Raw genomic sequence first — 20,364 nt, 5'->3', positions numbered from 1 at the left:
TGATAGTTTCAGAAGAAAAAATGATAATTGCCCTTGATAAAATGATAGTTTCAGATTATAAAATGATACATTGACTTTATATAATGACATAAACTGTTTAACACACTGAAATCTTTTGTTTATTAGGAAAGAACATTCGTGATGATGATGATGATCAACGTAGAACATTAGCAGAAGAAGTAGAACATATAAGAAATAAGAAGAAAAGAAAGAATGACGATACAACTGATGGTAAGACAGCATCAAAGAAGAGCAAGAAAAAAGTTGTTCAAGATATTGCAGTCATTAGGATAGCAACTTTGGCAGGAAGAAGGAATACTGACTTCTTCGTTGACATGCTTGAATCTCTAAACGAGAATCAAAGAAGAGCTGTTAGAGAGATTGGGTTTGGCGCACTCCTAAACTTCAATATAAGAAGTTTCCCAAGAGCATTAGCGTATTATCTAATCAACAACTTTAACAGTAAAACTTCATCAATTGAGTTGAACAGTGGGGAATCACTGTTTTTAGATGATGAAGATGTTCACATAACTCTTGGGTTCCCGATTGGATCTTTACCTATCAATAAAAGCAAATTTCAGAAAAATACCCACATCAAAACTGAAATTGCTAAATTCTGTAAAGGTGGAGAGAAAAAAATGGTGCCAAAGTATGTTGTAGAGCAGATGGAGAGAGACAAAGAAGGTGGTGAGTTCTTTAAATGGACTTTTATGGTTCTCATGGAGTATGCCTTGATTAACACTCCTGCTGATGGAAATTTGAGGCCAAAAATTTTAGATTACATAGCTAATGTTGAGAAGATCAAAGAATACAATTGGTGTGGCTATGTCATATCCAGATTGCATGAAACACAAAAGAGGTGGAAAAAAGACACAGCAAAGATATTTACCGGGCCAGTTATCTTTGTAGTGGTAAGAATATATTTGTTTTCCATTGTCTATGAATCTATTTACAGAAAAACTAATATTTAGTTTTTGTTTAATGTAGGCTTGTTACGTGGACATGATTCTCTTTGAAAAAAAAATGGTGCCAAGATGTTACCCAACAGTGAAAGGATGGACTGCAGAACTGTTGAAAGATAGACAAAGAGCAGAAATGGAGAATTCAACATTTGGTCTGGGTCATATGTATGACCGATATAAAAAGCAGCCACATGAAGAAAATGATAAAGATGACGAAGAAGATGAATCTCAAGATGTAGAAGTTTTGAAGACAAATGATCATCATGATCATGATGAAGTGGGGACAACCAATGAATGGGAGAATTTCATAAATGAATGGAAGGGAGCTGCAAAGGATGTTAAAGCCTCAATGTTGAAGATGGTTGATGTCCTTGAAGCAGCGCCGGATAAACTCAGGAATCTCAATAGCTTTAAGATAATCTGTGATACAACGAGAAATGCAATGGGATTGAGAGAGGAAGGTGTGAAGCATGTTATAGAAAGTCAGGATACAATGACACAGGCTATAAACAATGATGAAACTGATGATCCTGAATGGATTGATATCATGATTGAGTTAACTAAAGCTGCTGAGAGGACATATATATTGAAAAATAAGAATGAGTTCCCTACCTTCACTCTGATACCTGAATGTGATGACAGTCCTAATGAGAATCAAGAATTTAATCGGGAAAAGGATGTGGAGAAGGAAAAAGATGATGAGGTGGAAAACGAGCAAGAGAAACAGAATGAAAGCGAAAAGGAAAAGGCTAATAAAGCAGCTGTAAAAGAAAAGGAAAAAGTTTCAGAGAAAGAAGTTCAGAATGAAGAATATGAGGTAACTTTTAAAAATGATAGTTTAAGTACATAAAATGATTGTTTATATGTTTAAAATGATATATGTTTGATGATGTTTTTTGGTAGTTCTGTTTTATTTGAAAACTGATACTTTTGAATCATAAAATGATAGTTTAAGCGGATAAAATGATACTTTTGCCTGATAAAATGATAAAATGATACTTTTGCATGATAAAATGATAGAAATTGTGCTTTTGCATGATAAAATGATAAAATGATACTTTTGCCTGAAAAAAATAATAGAAATTGTGCTTTTGCATAATAAAATGATAAAATGATACTTTTGCATCATAAAATAGTATCCCTTCTGTCAATAACAATTTATATTTTTTTAAAATGAAAGCATGACAGAGTTGATAACATAATATCCACTGTCATCAAGGATATAAATGTTGAAAAAGGAGATGATGAAGTTTTAAAACAGAGAGAAGAAAATTTGAATAAGGACAAAGGGAAGAAGATGGTTTCTCAAGATCAAGATCCTCCAGTCGAAAAGGAGAAGGAGAAAGTGGTCAGAACAACAAAGAAAATTGTTGAAGCAATGTGCTCTCCCTACAATGTCAGAGCAATAAATCTGAAAGGAAAGCTGAATAAAGAAGAGAGAGAAATAATGTACTGGTTGATGAAAGATGAAGAAAGTGAACAGTAAGTTTTGAATTACATAATTATATTCTTATTCAGTTCTTTTAACTAACATTAAATATGAATTTGAAATCAGTTATGAGGTAGTTTATGAGAACGACAAGATCACATTGTTCAAGATTGACTTCCACAGCCTTGCTCCACATTCATACGTCAGGATCAACATCATAGATGCATGGGTTGTGTTCCTCAACTACAATGAAAAATTCAAATCAAAGGCATCACCGAGTCGTCTTTTCATCAACACCACACCTACGGTACAGTAAACGAGTAAATAAATAATAGTATTACATTAAAAGTTAAAATATATTTACAAAAATGTAAACATGACAGATTTACAACATTACTGCAAGGAGATCTGGTTGGACTGAAGCAGAGAGTCGAGAAAGATTTTGCTCAAACTTGAATGAATTTGTGTCACAGATTGAAAATTTCAAATGGGAAAATTATGACCTGGTAAGTCATAATTAGATATACATTACAGAACAAGGGTGCGTTATAATGGTAACCCATATTTATGTGATAAGCTAATAACCCTATCATTTTATGGGTCAAAAGTATCATTTTTACTAAAAATGATATTTTTCGTCCATAAAATGATATTCTGTTCTACAAAATGATACTTTTCATCCATAAAATGAGGGTTATTAGGTTATCACAATAAATATGGGTTATGATATGATCACATCCCTTACAGAACAACATACCTATATTTTTGAAAATGACATTTATATATAATGTTTTGAAAATTAGATATTCTTTCCAATCTGGGCGTACGAACATTATTATATCATCCGCTTCAATCTCAAAATGCAAATGATGGATGTGATTGACAATTCTCTGGTTAGTCAAGATTTACTTGAGAAGAAATATGAAGATGCACCAAGTACTCTGGTAGTTAAATGCATTCAGTATTTATTAGTTAAAATGCATTGACTATAATTCAGTATGGAACATAATATAATTTTTAATCAACCTCATGTATGTTTTGTGTTATTTGAATAGAGAAATTTCTTCCGAACTTATCTTGGAAATGGACTCAATCCATCAATGGGAAGAACTGTCAAACTGTCAAAAACCAGATACATGAATATGCCATGGCAGAACGATACAAATAAAGTTGACTGTGGAATTTATGTGATGCGCCATTTGGAGACTTACATGGGTGGTCCTGTTCGTAACTGGAATTCGGGTTTAACGAAGAAGGGAACAGAGTCTTTCATAAAACTCCGTGCCAGATATACTGAAGCATTGCTTATTGGAGATACTAACAAGAAGGCTTTTGAGACACTTACAATGATAAAGAAGAAGTTTGAGAATGACAGCAAAAAAGAAGAAATTGATGTTGAAAAGATGATTAGAGAATTTAAACCCCCTATATACTAACTTCTATGACTTGATAATAGCGTTTTGTAATAGTGGTTTCGAATATAATCACCCAAATTATCATTTTATCTGCTACAACTATGATTTTGTCATTATATCGTTTTATCAGTCAGAAGTATCATTTTATCATTTTATCTGCTGAAAGTATCATTTTATCAACTGCGAGTATCATTTTATAATTTTATAAGTCAGAAGTATCATTTTATCAGCTTATATATCATTTTGTGAGATTAAAACATCATTTTATCCGTTGATAGTATCATTTTATCAGCTTATATGTCATTTTTTCCAGCTTATACATCATTTTATAAGGTTATTGTCATTTTATTTGCTGCGAGTATCATTTTTTCAGGTTAAAGTATCATTTTATCAGTTTATAAACAAAAGAATGATGTTATCAGCCAAAGTATCATTTTATCAGTCAGAAGTATCATTTTATCATTTTATCTGCTGAAAGTATCATTTTATCAACTGCGAGTATCATTTTATAATTTTATAAGCCAAAAGTATCATTTTATCAGCTTATATATCATTTTTTATGTCATTTTTTCAGGTTAAAGTATCATTTTATCAGTTTATAAACAAAAGAATGATGTTATCAGCTAAAGTATCATTTTATCAGTCAGAAGTATCATTTTATCAACTGCGAGTATCATTTTATCAGCTTATATATCATTTTTTATGTCATTTTTTCAGGTTAAAGTATCATTTTATCAGTTTATAAACAAAAGAATGAGTTTATCAGCCAAAATGTCATTTTATACACCTAAAATACCTAAACTATATCAAATGGCTTCAATCTGACTTCTCATTGACTCTACCACAATTTCTTGAATCATGACGACCCATCTCATGACATTTACCACACCGTCGTAGAGGCTTATTTGCTTTCCTTATTGCACTCTGCCTCTTTGCTACTTTGCCACTAGCTGATCCTTTAGTACTAACAACGTCTGGAGGATGTACATCAATTACATCAGGTACTGCCATTCCATAAAAATCCTCAACCATCTTCTTCTTTTCAATGACTGAAGGTGCTGCACAATTTCCAAACATATGCTGTTCCAAATCATCAAGACCAGCACTTAACAAAGACAAATGATCCATACTTCCTTCAGACTTTTGGACTAATCGATAAAAGTTGGAGAACAACTTTTTCTTAACTTCCTGCTTTTCATCCAAATCTGCAAGATAAAAGATAACATTATTACAATAAGTACTATTACTGAAAAATAGAATTTTTACAAATAAAGGTTAAAAATGGAACACACGTTCAAATGGTTGTTGTTCCTCAGATGGTAGACCATGTGCTGCCTTTAGTAAAGAGCTCTTCAACCACCTTCGACCAAAATATTTCTCAGGAATGAGATTAGCAGACTTATTCTTCAACAAACAAAATATATGACAACATAACAAACCAATTCTGGAAAACTTCTTGCAACTACAGTCGAATGTGTCTTGCTTACAATCATACATAACATCCAATGTTCTACCATATTGGTCCTTGACCTGATGCTTCTTGATGTTATCCTCAACAGTAGTTATAGAAACAATCTCACACACAATACTTATTTCCTGTTGTACATGTTTGAAAATAGAATCAGTGTAGATTGTAGATGCATGCTTCTCAATAGGCAATTGGGTTGACAAATCAGGAATAGTTGAGTAATCCAAGTAGTTCAATCGTGAATTGGCATTCCTTTGATCTCCCACAGCATAATTAAAGAAATTGATGAACTGTACAAGATTTGCACGTGGCTTTGTGTAGTTTTTAAAAAAGCTATTCTCCGATTCAGACATCGATGTAGTCCTAAGAAGCGACCCCATGGGAAAATCTCGAAAATAAGCAGGAACCCAGAATTCTCTATCTTCAAACATTGATCCAAACCAGTGCACGTCTTCTAATCCATACCGTTCCATTATATCATTCCATATTATATCAAACTCATCAGGCTCTAACAAATCAGACCAAACACATGCATTCAACTCTTTTTTGAAATCTTCATTACCAAGTAAAGATTTAGGCAACTTATCTGACACCTTAACCATGATATGCCACATACACCATCGGTGCCTTGTTTGTAAAAGTACTTGTTGAACAGCAAGTTTGATCCCCCAATCTTGATCAGTGATAATCAATTTGGGTGCTACCCCCATGCATCGAACAAAACAGCCAAACAACTAAGAATAGGATTCTCTACCTTCACTTGATAACAAGCCAGCTCCAAATGTAACTGGTCTAGAATGGTTATCTTTTCCAGTGAATGGAGCAAAAATCATGCAATACCTTCAGAATATAACATAAAAATGAATTATATTTATCAGCTATGAGTATCATTTTATCAGCTATGAGTATCATTTTATCAGCCAGAAGTATCATTTTATCAGCAATGAGTATCATTTTATCAGCCAAAAGTATCATTTTATCAGCAATGAGTATCATTTTATCAGCCAAAAGTATCATTTTATCAGCAATGAGTATCATTTTATCAGCCAAAAGTATCATTTTATTAGTAAGAAGTATCATTTTATCAGCAATGAGTATCATTTTATCAGCCAAAAGTATCATTTTATCTGCAATGAGTATCATTTTATCAGCCAAAAGTATCATTTTATCAGCAATGAGTATCATTTTATCAGCTATTGACAGAAGGGATACTATTTTATGATGCAAAAGTATCATTTTATCATTTTATTATGCAAAAGCACAATTTCTATCATTTTATCATGCAAAAGTATCATTTTATTAGTAAGAACTATCATTTTATCTACTGCAAGTATCATTTTATCAGCAATGAGTATCATATTATCAGATATGAGTATCATTTTATCAGATATGAGTATCATTTTATCAGCAAAAAGTATCATTTTATGTCTATTAGCAACAAAAGTAATATACCTGTTAGTGTTGTATGTTGAATCAAATGAAATTACATCTCCAAACATATGATAATTTCGTCTTGAAATAGCATCAGCCCAAAAGAGTCTAGTTAACTTTCCATGAGATCCTATCTCAATTTCATAATAGAAGGCATCAGATGATTCCTTTTGAGAACGCATATAATCAAAAATCATTTGAGCATCTGAACCATCAATGTTGGACATAATATCACGATAACCATTTCTAATATCAATAATATCACATCCAACATTTTCAGGTCCACCCATTATCTCCTTCAAAAGTTTGAATGTGAGAGTGGGACCAATATTACACCTGCCACAATCCTCCATAAACCTCCGATGAATAGGATCCAGATTGCGATTGGCCATCATAAAATGCCTATGCTCATCCGCAACCATTAAGTGATTATGATACTCAACAAACTGATAAACCTCATATCCTCTGCTCTTGCCATCTGAATAATATCTCAAATTGAGCTTAGCAAGACATTCACACCTAAATGACCGACACCTACGCTTCTTAAAAGACACTTCAGTTGATTGGGATGCATGACCAGGTATAAAATTCTTAGAGCCTTGTCTGTTGCAAGCCAAATACTGCCACTTAGTAATACCTTGAACTGATTTGTTACCCATTTTACGAATGCCAAAACCAACTGAACGAGCATAATGTTCATAGAAACCAACTGCTTCTACTAATGTATTGAATTTCATACCAATCATTGGCTTCAAAGCATCATCACAAACAGGAATGTACATACCTACAAATCAATAAAAGTGTCATTTTATCATAGTATCATTTTATCATAATATCATTTTATGCACTAAAAGTATCATTTTATGCAGTAAAAATATCATGTTATGCAATAAACCTATCATCACAAACAGGAATGTAAATACCTACAAATCAGTAATAGAATCATTTTATCATAGTATCATTTTATCATAGTATCATTTTATCCGACAAAACTATCATGTTATGCAGTAAACTTATCATCACAAACAGGAATGTACATACCTACAAATCAGTAATAGTATCATTTTATCATAGTATCATTTTATCATAATATCATTTTATCCGACAAAACTATCATGTTATGCAGTAAACCTAACATTTATAAGCCAAAAGTATCATTTTAACACATAATCGACAATACATAATATAATCAAATAAGAATTTCAGTACATCAGAAACATAAACCAATCAACAACTAATATTAATCTAAAATCAAATTCAATACATGAATATGAACACAATCAATAAGCTAAATAATAGATAATGATTGTTACCTTCGTTATTTGCTACAGATTCCATCGAAGCAAATTTTCACAGCAATTGAAGAGGTAATCAATGAATATAAGAACGCAAAATTGAAAACATCTTCCCGATCACAATTATGGAAACAAAATCTGAAGACTATGGAAAATGAATCAAATATGGAGCCTATGGAAACAAAATAAGCGAGAAGTATGGAAACAAAATCGCAGAGAAGAGGAGAGAATCAAATTGAGTGATCTGGATCAAAATGGAAACAAAATCACAGAGAAGATGAGAGAATCGAAAATCGCTGAAAAGAAACCGATGAGAAGAGCGTGAAATCTGGAGTGAATCTGGAGCGAAATTCAAAAATTAAATTAGCGAAATGACATATTTACCCTCTGCGCCTATTTTTATTAAGTAAATCTAAGTTTGAATCTCAACCACAAGATTATAAAATATGTGTGGTCCAGATTTAGTTATAGAGTTATCATGTGATTTGAGAGTTATGATATGATCGCATCTCTATATATATATATATATATATACCTATGTAGGAATATGATCAAATACAAACTCTAAATATTGTACAAACACCAAACTCTGATCTGGACTGTTAAAAAATATCAATAGATGACAAAATAACAGCAACAAAAAATATCAACACAGTATCAACAGTGACACCGTGTTGGCATTATGTTGACATTGTATTAACAAGGTGTTGACATCAAAATATTGAAATTTTACACTATGCTGACATTGTGTTGAGACTATGTTGAAAAGTTTGGAGTTTGTACAATATATGAGTTTACATTTTATCACTATCCACCCTATATATATATATATATATATATATATATATATAGGGGTGCGTTAAAATGACAACACTCTTAAAATGACACTGTGACACCACGCTAGAATGCAATATCATATATGCTAGACTGCAATAGTATAAACGCTATACTGCAATCTATAGATTGCAGTCTAGCGTATTGGATATTGCAGTCGGGAAAAATTGCAAAATTGCAGTATAGTGTATTGGATATTGCAGTCCGCGAAAATTTAACCTTGAGCAATTTTTATGATTGCCACATGGCAGCTTATTATTCGTCCACATGTACAAATGATTGGCTAGGAATGGTGGTATGGTGTTACTTTAAGAGGTATTGTCATTTTAACACAATCCTCTATATATATATATATATATATATATATATTTAAAACTCAAATATCCCATTTTAAAAATAAAAAAAGCAATTTTCTCTTACTCTGATTTAGGAAATGCCGAATAGTTCTACTGTTCTAGGAATTGAAATTGTGGAAATGCCTTGATTTGATTCTATTGTATAAACAATAATTTTTGGAAGCAATATACAAAAGTGTATTGGAGAAAGATAGAGAAAGAATTGCGGCGGGTGACATCTGGAGATGAGAAGAGTCCATTTAACTCATATAGGCTAACCATAATACTTATAATATTAAAAAATATTTAATTTAATTTTAATGTGAAATTAGTAACCCTGATTTTTTTTTAAATGTTGGGGGTTCCATGACCCTCGTGCCCCTTCTTAGAGCATCTCCAATGCCGGCTAGCCGATTCGCGTCGCTAGCCGGTCGGCTAGCTGAACCATTGCAGCAGGCCAGTCCGAAATCGACGAAAAAAGTGGCGTGGGCTAACCGATCGCGTGGCGCTGGCCGCCATTGTGGCGTGCCGATCGGCCAGCGCTATTTTTTATTTTATTTTTATTTTATTTTTATTTTTTTTTATTTTTTTTTATTTTCTCTATCTCTAAATTTCTATACAAGAGCAACATCTAGCGATGGACAACAACAACTAGCCCAATACAAAATTAAGACCTAACTATAACGGATTCAAGACATACTAACATTTTTTAATGTATTTTTTTAATAAATTAGTGAGGAGTAGAGTGGCGCAGTGGCTCGTGTGTGGAAGCCCGGATTTTTTTTTTATTATGTAATTTTTTTGATTTTTAGTTAATGTACTTTTTTTGATTTAAATAAAATTAACGAATTTTCTCGTATATGTCTCGTAAATTTAATTCCGTAATTTAATCGTAATTTTAATTCCGTAAATGTAGTATTTTTTGAATTATTTTTATTGCGGCTGGCCTATGGCTGGCCTAAATCTGATGTGGTCGGTGGATTTTTAGTGCTGCTAACGTGGCAGGAGAGAGAGTGGTTGGCCTATTTGCATTGGAGATGCTCTTATATTCGCCTTTGCACGTGACCGAGGGGAAAACAACTTATCGCGCCCACACTTTACATGACCTCCTAAAATGCTACAAACACCCACGAACTGCTTCCTACACACACATCACACGCAAACACCGACGGCAACTTGCGACCCCTTAAATCAAACGCTTACAACTGACATAGAAGGAAATACTACGTACTGCGGTCATCAAACAACATAACATACATACATACGATCTTCAGGAACTGATTTTGACAACGAAATAGAGTTTCTGCTGAAAAAACAACATATTTTCAACTTTGATATCGTTTGCTTTCACAAATTCATGCCAACCACCCGCGACCCGCTTCCTCCCAACATTCCAAACATCGCCTCTGAGCTCGAACTTGAACGTACACACTTCGGCTTATTGATCTTCACATATTTGTCACTTAGGAATGCTCTACACAATCCATACACAAGCATTACCATATAGAAGGTGACAACAAAGGACAATCCTCCATGATAAAAAAAAAACGGGACATATGCAACCCTTTACCCTAGTGTGCGTGATGTTTGTGGCTATCATCTTATTCGAGAAGCTCGGGCCGATTACCTTCGACGTGGCAGATATGGTAGAGCGGGCTACGCTCAGTTTTGAGCTCGAGATCTGGAGCGTGGCCGGTGCTATCAGAAGGCTTGTTGTCTCTGTGCAACAGCCATCGATGGCAAGTGGGAGTCGACGACATCCTCTCTGTCGACATCAGGAACGCCTTCAGTGGGCAAGCTGACATTCATATCGTCAACATTTTCCCACGGCCCGAGGCCCCAATCATAATCAGCTAGGTCTCCATGCACACCCCCGACAGGCGGGAGTGGCAGATCAAAAGCTAAAGAAAAATATGATTAGGTTTTCTAGGTTTTGTGTTCCATTTGGTAATAACAAAAAATAATTTTCGTTTTTGAGAACGGGAAGACCTGTGAGTAGTTGAATCTGCGGACCATGAATACGTCGTCCCCGTCGTATGTAAATCTCAATAGGTCCCCTTCTTAGAAACATGAATAATGGGCAAACAAAGGCCAACCACGACTTAGGTAAGCATACCATTGGGCGTGATCGGGGAGGCCGATGTGGCAAAACACCGGCAACGCTGTGTTAGGGAGATTCAATATATAGAATACAAAAACGGATATCTGAAAGTCGTGATAATCACTTTCAGATCAAATCAATTTCGGTGGTTCTACCAAAGTTAATTGATCGGATAAAATTCAGAGAATGCAGAAAATGCATGTGTGTATATTCGAGATTAATCCGAACCAAAGAACTGATAAGTTCTTAATGAAGACGAAGAGTTGCAGCTGTTAATTTCGAAAAGTTGCATCTGTTAAATTCTTAATCGAATTTAACTGATTTCAATGTTTTCGAAAATTGCAAATTGGTCCTTTGATTTTAAGAAATTACATTTTCGGATGATTTTAAGAAATTGCAAATCGACCCCAGCCAGGGGCTCTGCCCCTTGGACCCCGCTACCCGGGGCCGCTGCCCCAGGACCCCCGTTCATCTGTTTAGGGGCTTCGCCCCTAACATCATAATGAATTCAAATAAGCGTGCACTCCGCACCTCCATACTTAAATGATGTATCATTATAACAAATACTGATCAATCAAGTTAATCCAATTACACTAAAATATCCAACACGCTGCAGCGTAGGTATCCACGGGAAACGGCTGAGAAGTGAACGAATGACATGGTCAATATTTTATAGATAGAAAAACGGGACATAAAAGTTTAACATTTCGGGCAAGACTTTACCACGTAGTCGTGGTGATCGATCGTGAACTCGAACGGTGGGACACCACACCATAGTTCGCTTGCGGCCTGGTTTACAGAAATGTAGCGGAAACAAACAGTCAACATACATCAGAGACGATCAAACCCATTAATGGTGCACTTAACATACAAAACAGCGGTAGTTGTGCAGTGAAGAATGAGGAGTTAAATACCCTTTTACCACCATAATATTGAGCGATTTGGGGATGAGGAACGGCTTATAGATTAGAAGCCGAAGAAGGGTAGTTTAGTTTTGATCAAATTGTTTTCAGCCATAACCAAACTCACAAAAATTGGGCTGTAGTAGTTTGTTGGGCTGAACCAAACAACCCACAACTCTATCCACCAACTCAAGAAAAGCCCCTTTCCCTGATAATTGTTGCATTTTGAACTCAGAGTTTGGATATGCTAGTTTTTGTACTACTTTATTAACTATTTCTAGAATGTGTTACTTAAATTTTGGTAGTGGATTGGGAACGGATCGATGGATAGTTGTAGGAAATTTTAATGTGAACTTTGTTTGTACTCAAACTAGTTGATGCATATTCGGGGCTTCAAATAAGAATAACTCCCATACATGATTAACTTTTCAGAATTTGGGTCTAAGTATTAAGTTTAATTAGGTATTCTCCTTGTTTAATCTTGGATTTTGTAATTTTATTGAAACCAAAGCTTCAAATTAAAAAAACTAAAATTCGAGAAATATTAAGTCGAAATATTGCTTAAAATTGGCATTATTTGCTGCAGGAAAATAACATGGCCAAGAATCAAGGAATATAATTACTTGTACAAATCTATCTCGGAAGACAAAGATACGGTCATATACTTTGAGAAATAAGTCAAGTAATTAGTTCACCTAGTAATTATTTGCAGCCTAAGGCCGAAATTTTGTTATATGACGTTCAAATTGAAAGTTCGAATTCAAAATTTTTTATTAGAAAGAAGTTTATATGATAAATCTAGATTGGCTAACACACATGTTGATAATGTAAAAATAAATGGTAACGGTATAGCAACAATTAAATAAATAAATCACAACGCTCAAGATTGACTAATCATAATCCATAGCATAGGGTAATTAGGTTTAGAAATGACAAGGTAATATAATGTCACATGATGAGAATGCTACACACGGATGAATTGATTTAAGTAGATAAACATAGGAAAATAGGAGTATTAAATTAAACAATGCATCTAGCCAATGGGTTGAAAATTCTCAATGTCACACCCCATTTGTGAAAATGATGTTTACTTTTGGAATACTTTTTTGGCCCCTGGTTGAACAGACACAAACAAGTATATAATTCCCAATTTTCCTCTACTTTTGATTCCTCATTATACAAGCAAGGAGTCAAACAAAAAACTCCTTAAATTCAGTAGCAGAACACAGCACAATCACAGCACACTTTGCTAAAAAACTCCACTAATTCTCATGTTGTGAGGAAAAAGCACTTATTTTCTGCCACTCCCAACATTATTTAAATTAAAAAAAAAAAGAAAAAAATGGAATTTAAAAATGATGCCTCAAACTCACCTTGCCTCTATATGACTGCTCCAAGTAGCCCAAATGGCCAGAGCATGGAGTTCTACTACAGCGCCCCGGCCAGCCCGCGACGGGCCATGTTCAAAGCCGGTGGCGACGACAATCTGAGCTCGAGAGTTGATGAGTTCGAGTTTGGAACCAGCAAGAGGTTCAGCGGTGAGAGGGAGTCGCCGGTGAGTGGTGATCGTGGCCACGAACGTGGGGATTCGCTCCCTGCCATGGCGTTTGCTGATGAGCTCTTCCTCAACGGCCTAGTCATGCCCCTCGAGCTGCCCCTCAATGGCGTAGTCATGCCCCTCAAGCCCCCTCCGAGGCTGCACAAGTCTGCTCTATCATCACCTAGGTCTCCAGCAACCGTGTGCAGGATCCCGTTTGCACGGAAGAGTTCACGGAACGATGATTTTGATCCTTTCATGGCGGCGCTAGAGAAGGTGCGGGAGGAAAAGAGAGGCCGGAACAGCCACCACAGGCGCTCACGATCATACTCACCGTTCAGGGCTTTGTCCAGAAGCTCAACCACTGTCACTCATGATAATGATGCTCAGAGTCACAGTCCAGATCTTTTGTGCAGAAACAGCCTCGTGGAGCCAATGCCAGCGCCCGCACTTGCATCGAGCTTCAGCGGACCACTGGACTTCAAGGGCTCAGCATATGCAAGATGGGTCCGAGACCAGACCAGGCATGGGCTCAGCCCGAAGAGCCCAAGCAGGTTACTCTTCAGACAACGAGTTAGACCTCTGAGTGGGTCGGATAAGCCTCCTTCACCTGCAGCAAATCACGTGGGAAAGAGACGTGGAAACGTAGAGGCAAGTAAAGTCCAGAAACTAAAAGGGTTGCTAGTGAAGTATGCATCATTTGGGAGAGGAAACAGTGGAGCCAAGCAGACAAAGACGAGCACAGAAGCGCGCAACTTCAGTTATTTTGGCAGATTGAGCTTCAGATTTAAAGGAAATGGCCATAGTAATACCAAGAAGACGATACCTGCTAACACAAAGATGGCTGTTGTACCATACAAGCCCTCCGCCACGTTTTGCTTAGCTTAAGAAGCCCATCATCAGGCTTTCTCCTTCACTATACCAGATGATCAATCAATTTTAGACATTACATGAAGAAAGTTATGATTTCCTGAGAATCTGAGATTTCCCTTGTAAAAAAACTAGCATCTCTAATATATAAATGACAATGGAATAATATACACCATTCAAATTACATTTGCCAATGCTACAGTGTTTATGATCTTGATGCACATTTGAGTCCCTAATGAAATAAAGGCTTCCTACAAGGAGCCTAAACAAGCTTAGCGTCGTGGCCTTTTATCAGACATTTATCTGTAATCAAATGGAGGTGATATGCACAGTTGCGATCAAACTATTTCCTTTGAAATAGAAGGGGGGAAAAATTGGTCCAGTTTTGGACCGTGCTACTTAGCAAAAAACCACATCCGAGTGCTGAAAATCAGGTCTCCTATTCCAATACTTCAGTAGGCCAAATCCTCTTCCACGTCGATATCTCTTCATTGCTGCAGAGTTTCCGGATCCCACCATAAAATCCATCGGCCTCATTCCCCTCTTCCCTATGGTTTTTCCTATCTACGTTTGTTATTCTCCAACGTGAACCGCGATTGTACTGGTTGAACTCCAACACCACAGTGTCTGCAGCACAAGTCATTATTAAAAAAAAAATTAAGTCAAAACGAGCGGGATGAAATCACTACCACGGATATAAGACAACAGGAACCATATATAAAGAAGATTTTTTTTGGAGAGCCTTGTGTGCTCCCTACTTCCCCAGAAAAGCCAGAAAATATAGTCAAGCTCTCATTGCTAAATGTCATCACCCACCACTAAGGCATTCATTCATGCACTTCCTACCACTATCACAAATGGACACAATTGTAGTACCATTAAAAATATTAAAAATGAAGAGTGCAGCATATATATATCTGAGGCTACTTTTACTTGTAAAGCTTCAAGACTTTTCATACTACAATATAGATCACTAAGGGTTTCAAGCGCTATATATTAAGAAGAAATCAAGCAATTAAAAGAAGCAAACACATGCAGATATAGATAACCTGGAATGTACCAGTGGTAATAGAGTTTTATACATATCTTGGAAGGCTGCCCCCGAGTTAAAGTAAAAGGGCCACTTAAGAAGGCAGCACTTATGGACTTGTTGGATGAGACTACGACAAACTATATGCAGATCTTTTGGATGGACTAATAGGTAGACCCACATGTCGAAAAAATGGGAGTCAAGATAGGGCCTACTTACAGTGGATAATATATTATCATGATAAAGGTATGACCACATTCCTAAATTCAACAAAACACTTCATTCCAAAGTGGTTAAGGTCAGCAAAACTGACGATAACCAGCCACCGCCCCCTCAAGTTTGTCTAATTTTGATTGGATCCTCAATTGCTATCATGATGTAAGGCATCACATAAAATGACAACTTCATCATGGAATACATAGAAGCAACTCACCATTTTTATGACAGTGGCAGTAATTGGGGTTCCCATCACATGTTTCCAAGTGGCCTACAACACCATACCACCAACCTGTATATAGTTAAGACATCAGTAACAGTAGATTTAAGTACACAATGGATCTGGTCATATATTAAGAAGAGATCCAATCCAATGGAACTTCTCTGAAAACTAAAGGATAAGCCTGCCAACGTTTACAAAATTTTCTATTGAACAAGATCCAATTACCTTCTATTTTTAAAAAATGGTATAGTGGCTACACGAATCGCAATCTCGAAGTCTTAATAAAAGTGTTTAAAATTTGAAGGGTTGACAAAAGAAGTTTAGATGCCAAGATCGTTAGGAACAAGTCAATTACAACCCATTTAAGGAATAAATCTTTTATAGAAGAAAAATGCACTTGCTTTTTAAGATCTTGATCTTGTGAACATGTCAGTCTTTCTTTTATGAAGTTTGCTTGAAAGATATTGACCATTCCATATCAATCAAATGCCCCGCTTATTTCCTCACTCTAAGAAAATGGAGAAGGCCGTTAATAGCAAGCAAGAAGAAAGGGAAAAAAGTTGGATTTATCTTTCTACAGGCAAACACATAGCTCATTGATGTACATAAATGGAGTGGATGTGTGATACAACTAAAATCAAATTAAAGAACAATATTATTGAGGTATAGTATGAAAAATACCATATGGAAATTCTTTGTTTCTTCTCCATTGAATTTCAACATGATTCCCAGGCTTTAACTCATGTAAACAATCAGATTCATGAAGATCATGTGGAGAAGTGTCGACAGGGGGAGCTCTAAGCCTATCCCATGTTATACCGCTTTCTGTTGGACTTGCTCTCCTTCCATGTGGCGGATATCTGCTCATCAACAACTAGACACACTTTAACAATATAAAGAAAAAAAATCCCAAGAAGCTAATATCGACAATTTCAAACAAATGAAATCGTTGTCTTCCTCATGAATGTTTCAGACATGAACAAAAATTACACTCTCATAAACAGAGAGATCAAAGTAACTTGCTCAGATTCTATATAAGATTAACAACAGAATCCCTAAGTCAGATAAATGCCAAAAGCTAATTAAAGATGTGAAATTTGTGCTTAGTTTGCAAACATATCTATGGTTACCTGGCCTGGAACGAGTTGGTTTTCTGATCATAGGAAAGCTCAGCATCATAGCATGATAGCATAAATCCAACATGGCCATTCTGCAAATCATCCCAAACATACACTTCATTACTGGCAATCCTCATCATCTCTCCACCAAAGGCGTAAACAAGAAATCGACTAACATCCATACCTCGCGGTTGTAGACTTGCGCAGGGAACCAAAACTTGCCAGACTCGAGCGCGGTATACCAAGACATGAGGGAATCAACTGGAGGGAAGTTCATCTTCTTGGTACCACTGCTAAAACTGGACCGGATCAACACGATTGGCCATAGATGAGTTAGATAGCCAGCAAGGCTATTCTGTTTGCCTTGGTTCGAACAGGCCAGACCTTGTCCCGTAGCAATATACCATTGCCACTCCCTATACGCAGAAGGGCCAACAATTTTAGACCATTTGTTTTTCATGTGCTTCTCCCACAAGTGATCACTTATGCACCTCTCTCTCAAAGAAACACACACAGTTGCCATCCTGCAAAGCCCCTCCGGTGGGAGCTTCTCAAGAATGGTCTCTAACACAAGGTCAGGCAAGTCCAAGACAGACAACTCCCATGCCACCTCAACGGTCTCCACCTTGGAACTAGAGTTCTTCTTCCTAGGTGACACTCTTGAAGCTAAAAGTGAGGAAATCACACCAAAAATGGTGCTCTTAATCGACTTGATCAACCACAAAAATGAAAAATCTTTCCAAAAACAGAGAGACAGCTGCGGCATCCCATGAGCCCATGGTGGGAGTGGCTTGATGGCAAGTGACTTATAGAAGAAGATGAAAGAGAAGCAGCAGGTGAACAGGAAGAACAACATGGCAAAGAGGATCTAGAATCCAATCACACACAGATATATAAATATGGATAATATTTAAAGGGGAGGTGGTCAAGCAAACTTAGACCACCAATACGGGAAAGCAAATGAGCCTAGTAAAGAAAATGTATATATATATATATATATATAATTATAATATAAACCTCTTCTTCACCCACTCCTTGTTAAAAAAGGAGGAAAAGGGATCTCCGAATCTACATCAAGAATGAGTTCATACTGTCTCAGACGAAGCCCACCAAAACTCAATTGTGGGCCTCGTCCAATTTCTTTTGAAGATGGGTATATGTCACTGTATCAAGAATTCGATTTCAAGACACCACTAAAAATCAAATCTTGGCAGTAATAATCTTTGGGAAACAGGAGAATACGAAAAAGGTTAAAACTAACTAGGTTGTTGTGACAATTGTAAAGTGTAAAAAGCAAATAGGATCTATCGTTATCAGGTTAGCAGATCTATCACAAGCTTCAGATATGAAACTTAAAAAAGAAGAATGCTGAGAAACCAGAATCCAAGGATCACAAATTCCAGCAATAAATAAATAAAGATGGCTGTGAATTTGCAAAGAAAAGAAAAAACGGATTAAGTATAACCGAAATGGATTCAGCAATTGCACAGAAATTATGAAGAAAAGAGAGATCAGAGAGGCTTTCTGGGTATTTGAAAGAAGAAAGAGGAGCTTTTGATTCTCAGGCTTCCTCTCCCACCCACAGAAACCCCTCTTTCTCTCTCTTTTCTATCTCTTTCTCTCTCTCTCTCTCTGTGTGTTGAAGCTGTGAATGCAGAAAACGGAGAGGTGCAAATTGCAGAATGGAAACAGAAAAGGAGAAACTGAAATAAAAAAAAGTAATCTTTATAGTTTTAGCGGTTAAAATGGGAATCTGATCTTGACGTAAGGCTTGGAGCAAATTTTCGGGCCTGTTGCGTAATGTTGAGTAAACTTCGGGCCGCCGTTGCTTAATTAAGGAGAAGAGAAACTAGAGATAATAATAAGACTTCATGCGAAATTCTTGGATGAGTTGATTAATGGTCTCATCAAATTAATTTTGTTTGGGTAGGAAAATGAATTAGTTGTAATATTCACAAGCATAGGTGATTGTGTGGCTCTCATTCATGTCCACGTAATTAAATACAAATACGATCAAGATCTTTTTTAAACATTGACACAAAATTGCTCATTGAATTATTGTGATAATAGACTATCTAAGTTGTCTAATAACAATTCATGAGTTTTTATTTTCTTTGGATCATGTTGAATGAAAAATTGCATTATCATTTTAATTTTTAAATGAGACGTAAGAAGTTACACACTCACTCTCTGTTGGTACCTGATATAGTATCAATTTTTGAAAAATGTATAGAAACATGTAGTTTAACATTGACACATCTAATTTGACAATGAAATTGCATAATATAACTTAACATGATACGTGTGATGTTTCGCATATTGATTTTAATGAAGTTTAATAGTAATTCATTATGGGATCCAGTATAGGATGTCATCATCCTATGTGGAGTAAGCTACCTATTTTCACAATTTTTGGCTTTCCATAAAGGGGGGCTATTATTGGGTTCCTAATTATTAATAATAATTAGTTGCACGAAAGAAATGTTGCAAAGTGAAGATGAAAGATGGATAACATTTGGATTCACTTTAATGTGCACAAAACTATAAAAAGTAACAAATAATTGGTGGGCTAAGGCTTGAAACGTGGCAAAAGAAGGGTGACATATTGAATTGCCCCCACTGCATTAAAATCTGAACTTAGACAAATAATGTGAAATCTCGCGGAATTAAACATTTGTAAGATTATAATATACACACATCTTTGTTTTTTTTCCTCTAATTTGGCTGCCTACAATGTTGTAGTATGATTGTGTTGTACGTGTGGTGGGTGTCATGAATCATGATCATAATTCAAAACTACTTTATGATTTTTGTAGGCTTTTAGAGCATTTGTGGGAGTGGTTAAAAATCCATGATTGCTATTGCAGCCGCCGTTAGGATTAAAATGTTTATGCCATCAGCAATAGGCCTGGGCCCGAGTACGTGGGCCGGTCCAGCCCAGGCCGCAACGCAATTGTAGTAGTATTACTTTTTCTTATTTGGAAATCTAATGGGCAAATTTCCAACATAAATCATAAATTTCTACGTCATCAAGCCTATGCGACTTATTAAATGATAAATTATACAGAAAAAAGAGTGAAAACGCATTAAATATTTTTTTCAAAATGAAGCGGAAGAATCCATAATCCAAATGAATGAATTCAAACTTAAATGTTTGATTCTTGAAGAATGAGGGCAAGTGATATTTATCTTTTGTTC

The 20,364-nt window shown here is 35.8% G+C and overlaps 4 protein-coding genes across 4 annotated transcripts; 1 reads left to right on the top strand and 3 right to left on the bottom strand.

The window, feature by feature from the left end:
• Positions 1 to 4,535: 4,535 nt before the first annotated feature.
• Positions 4,536 to 6,000, bottom strand: LOC148926657 (protein FAR1-RELATED SEQUENCE 4-like). Its single transcript, XM_089058512.1, has 2 exons — positions 5,099 to 6,000; positions 4,536 to 5,011 (listed from the first exon to the last, which is right to left on the bottom strand). The coding sequence occupies exons 1-2, from the start codon at positions 5,982 to 5,984 to the stop codon at positions 4,623 to 4,625; spliced, it is 1,275 nt and encodes a 424-aa protein (XP_088914638.1). The 5' UTR covers positions 5,985 to 6,000; the 3' UTR covers positions 4,536 to 4,622.
• An 8-nt stretch (positions 6,001 to 6,008) lies between these two features.
• LOC148926656 (protein FAR1-RELATED SEQUENCE 5-like) lies at positions 6,009 to 7,492 on the bottom strand. Its single transcript, XM_089059204.1, has 2 exons — positions 6,727 to 7,492; positions 6,009 to 6,114 (listed from the first exon to the last, which is right to left on the bottom strand). Exons 1-2 carry the CDS (start codon positions 7,485 to 7,487, stop codon positions 6,009 to 6,011), a joined length of 867 nt encoding a protein of 288 aa, XP_088915330.1. The 5' UTR covers positions 7,488 to 7,492.
• Positions 7,493 to 13,367: 5,875 nt separating this feature from the next.
• On the top strand, positions 13,368 to 15,176 carry LOC148926655 (uncharacterized). The gene has a single exon (XM_089058830.1). The coding sequence runs from the start codon at positions 13,515 to 13,517 to the stop codon at positions 14,595 to 14,597; it is 1,083 nt and encodes a 360-aa protein (XP_088914956.1). The 5' UTR covers positions 13,368 to 13,514; the 3' UTR covers positions 14,598 to 15,176.
• On the bottom strand, positions 14,700 to 19,055 carry LOC125188370 (F-box protein At2g32560-like). The gene is made up of 5 exons (XM_048085168.2): positions 17,351 to 19,055; positions 17,179 to 17,258; positions 16,730 to 16,908; positions 16,043 to 16,117; positions 14,700 to 15,206 (listed from the first exon to the last, which is right to left on the bottom strand). The coding sequence occupies exons 1-5, from the start codon at positions 18,020 to 18,022 to the stop codon at positions 15,019 to 15,021; spliced, it is 1,194 nt and encodes a 397-aa protein (XP_047941125.2). The 5' UTR covers positions 18,023 to 19,055; the 3' UTR covers positions 14,700 to 15,018.
• Between the last annotated feature and the right edge of the window lie 1,309 nt (positions 19,056 to 20,364).

The sequence above is a fragment of the Salvia hispanica genome, chromosome 5 (genome assembly GCF_029641045.1).
Source record: "Salvia hispanica isolate PSC_SH4W2 chromosome 5, Shi_PSC_v1, whole genome shotgun sequence".
Lineage (NCBI taxonomy): Eukaryota > Viridiplantae > Streptophyta > Magnoliopsida > Lamiales > Lamiaceae > Salvia > Salvia hispanica.
This window is presented reverse-complemented; position numbering and strand designations above follow the sequence as displayed.

Bases quoted from the DNA above. Each gene is read 5' to 3' on its own strand.
- LOC148926657 (XM_089058512.1), bottom strand. From the start codon at position 5,984: ATGGGGGTAGCACCCAAATTGATTATCACTGATCAAGATTGGGGGATC. The intron at 5,012-5,098 runs GTGTGTTCCATT...TTTATCTTGCAG, and splicing joins GGAACAACAACCATTTGAAC to ATTTGGATGAAAAGCAGGAA.
- LOC148926656 (XM_089059204.1), bottom strand. From the start codon at position 7,487: ATGTACATTCCTGTTTGTGATGATGCTTTGAAGCCAATGATTGGTATG. The intron at 6,115-6,726 runs GTATATTACTTT...TATATTCTGAAG, and splicing joins TCAACATACAACACTAACAG to GTATTGCATGATTTTTGCTC.
- LOC148926655 (XM_089058830.1), top strand. From the start codon at position 13,515: ATGGAATTTAAAAATGATGCCTCAAACTCACCTTGCCTCTATATGACT.
- LOC125188370 (XM_048085168.2), bottom strand. From the start codon at position 18,022: ATGTTGTTCTTCCTGTTCACCTGCTGCTTCTCTTTCATCTTCTTCTAT. The intron at 16,909-17,178 runs GTAACCATAGAT...GTTGATGAGCAG, and splicing joins ACCAACTCGTTCCAGGCCAG to ATATCCGCCACATGGAAGGA. The intron at 15,207-16,042 runs GTGAGTTGCTTC...CTTGTGCTGCAG, and splicing joins CTGCCACTGTCATAAAAATG to ACACTGTGGTGTTGGAGTTC.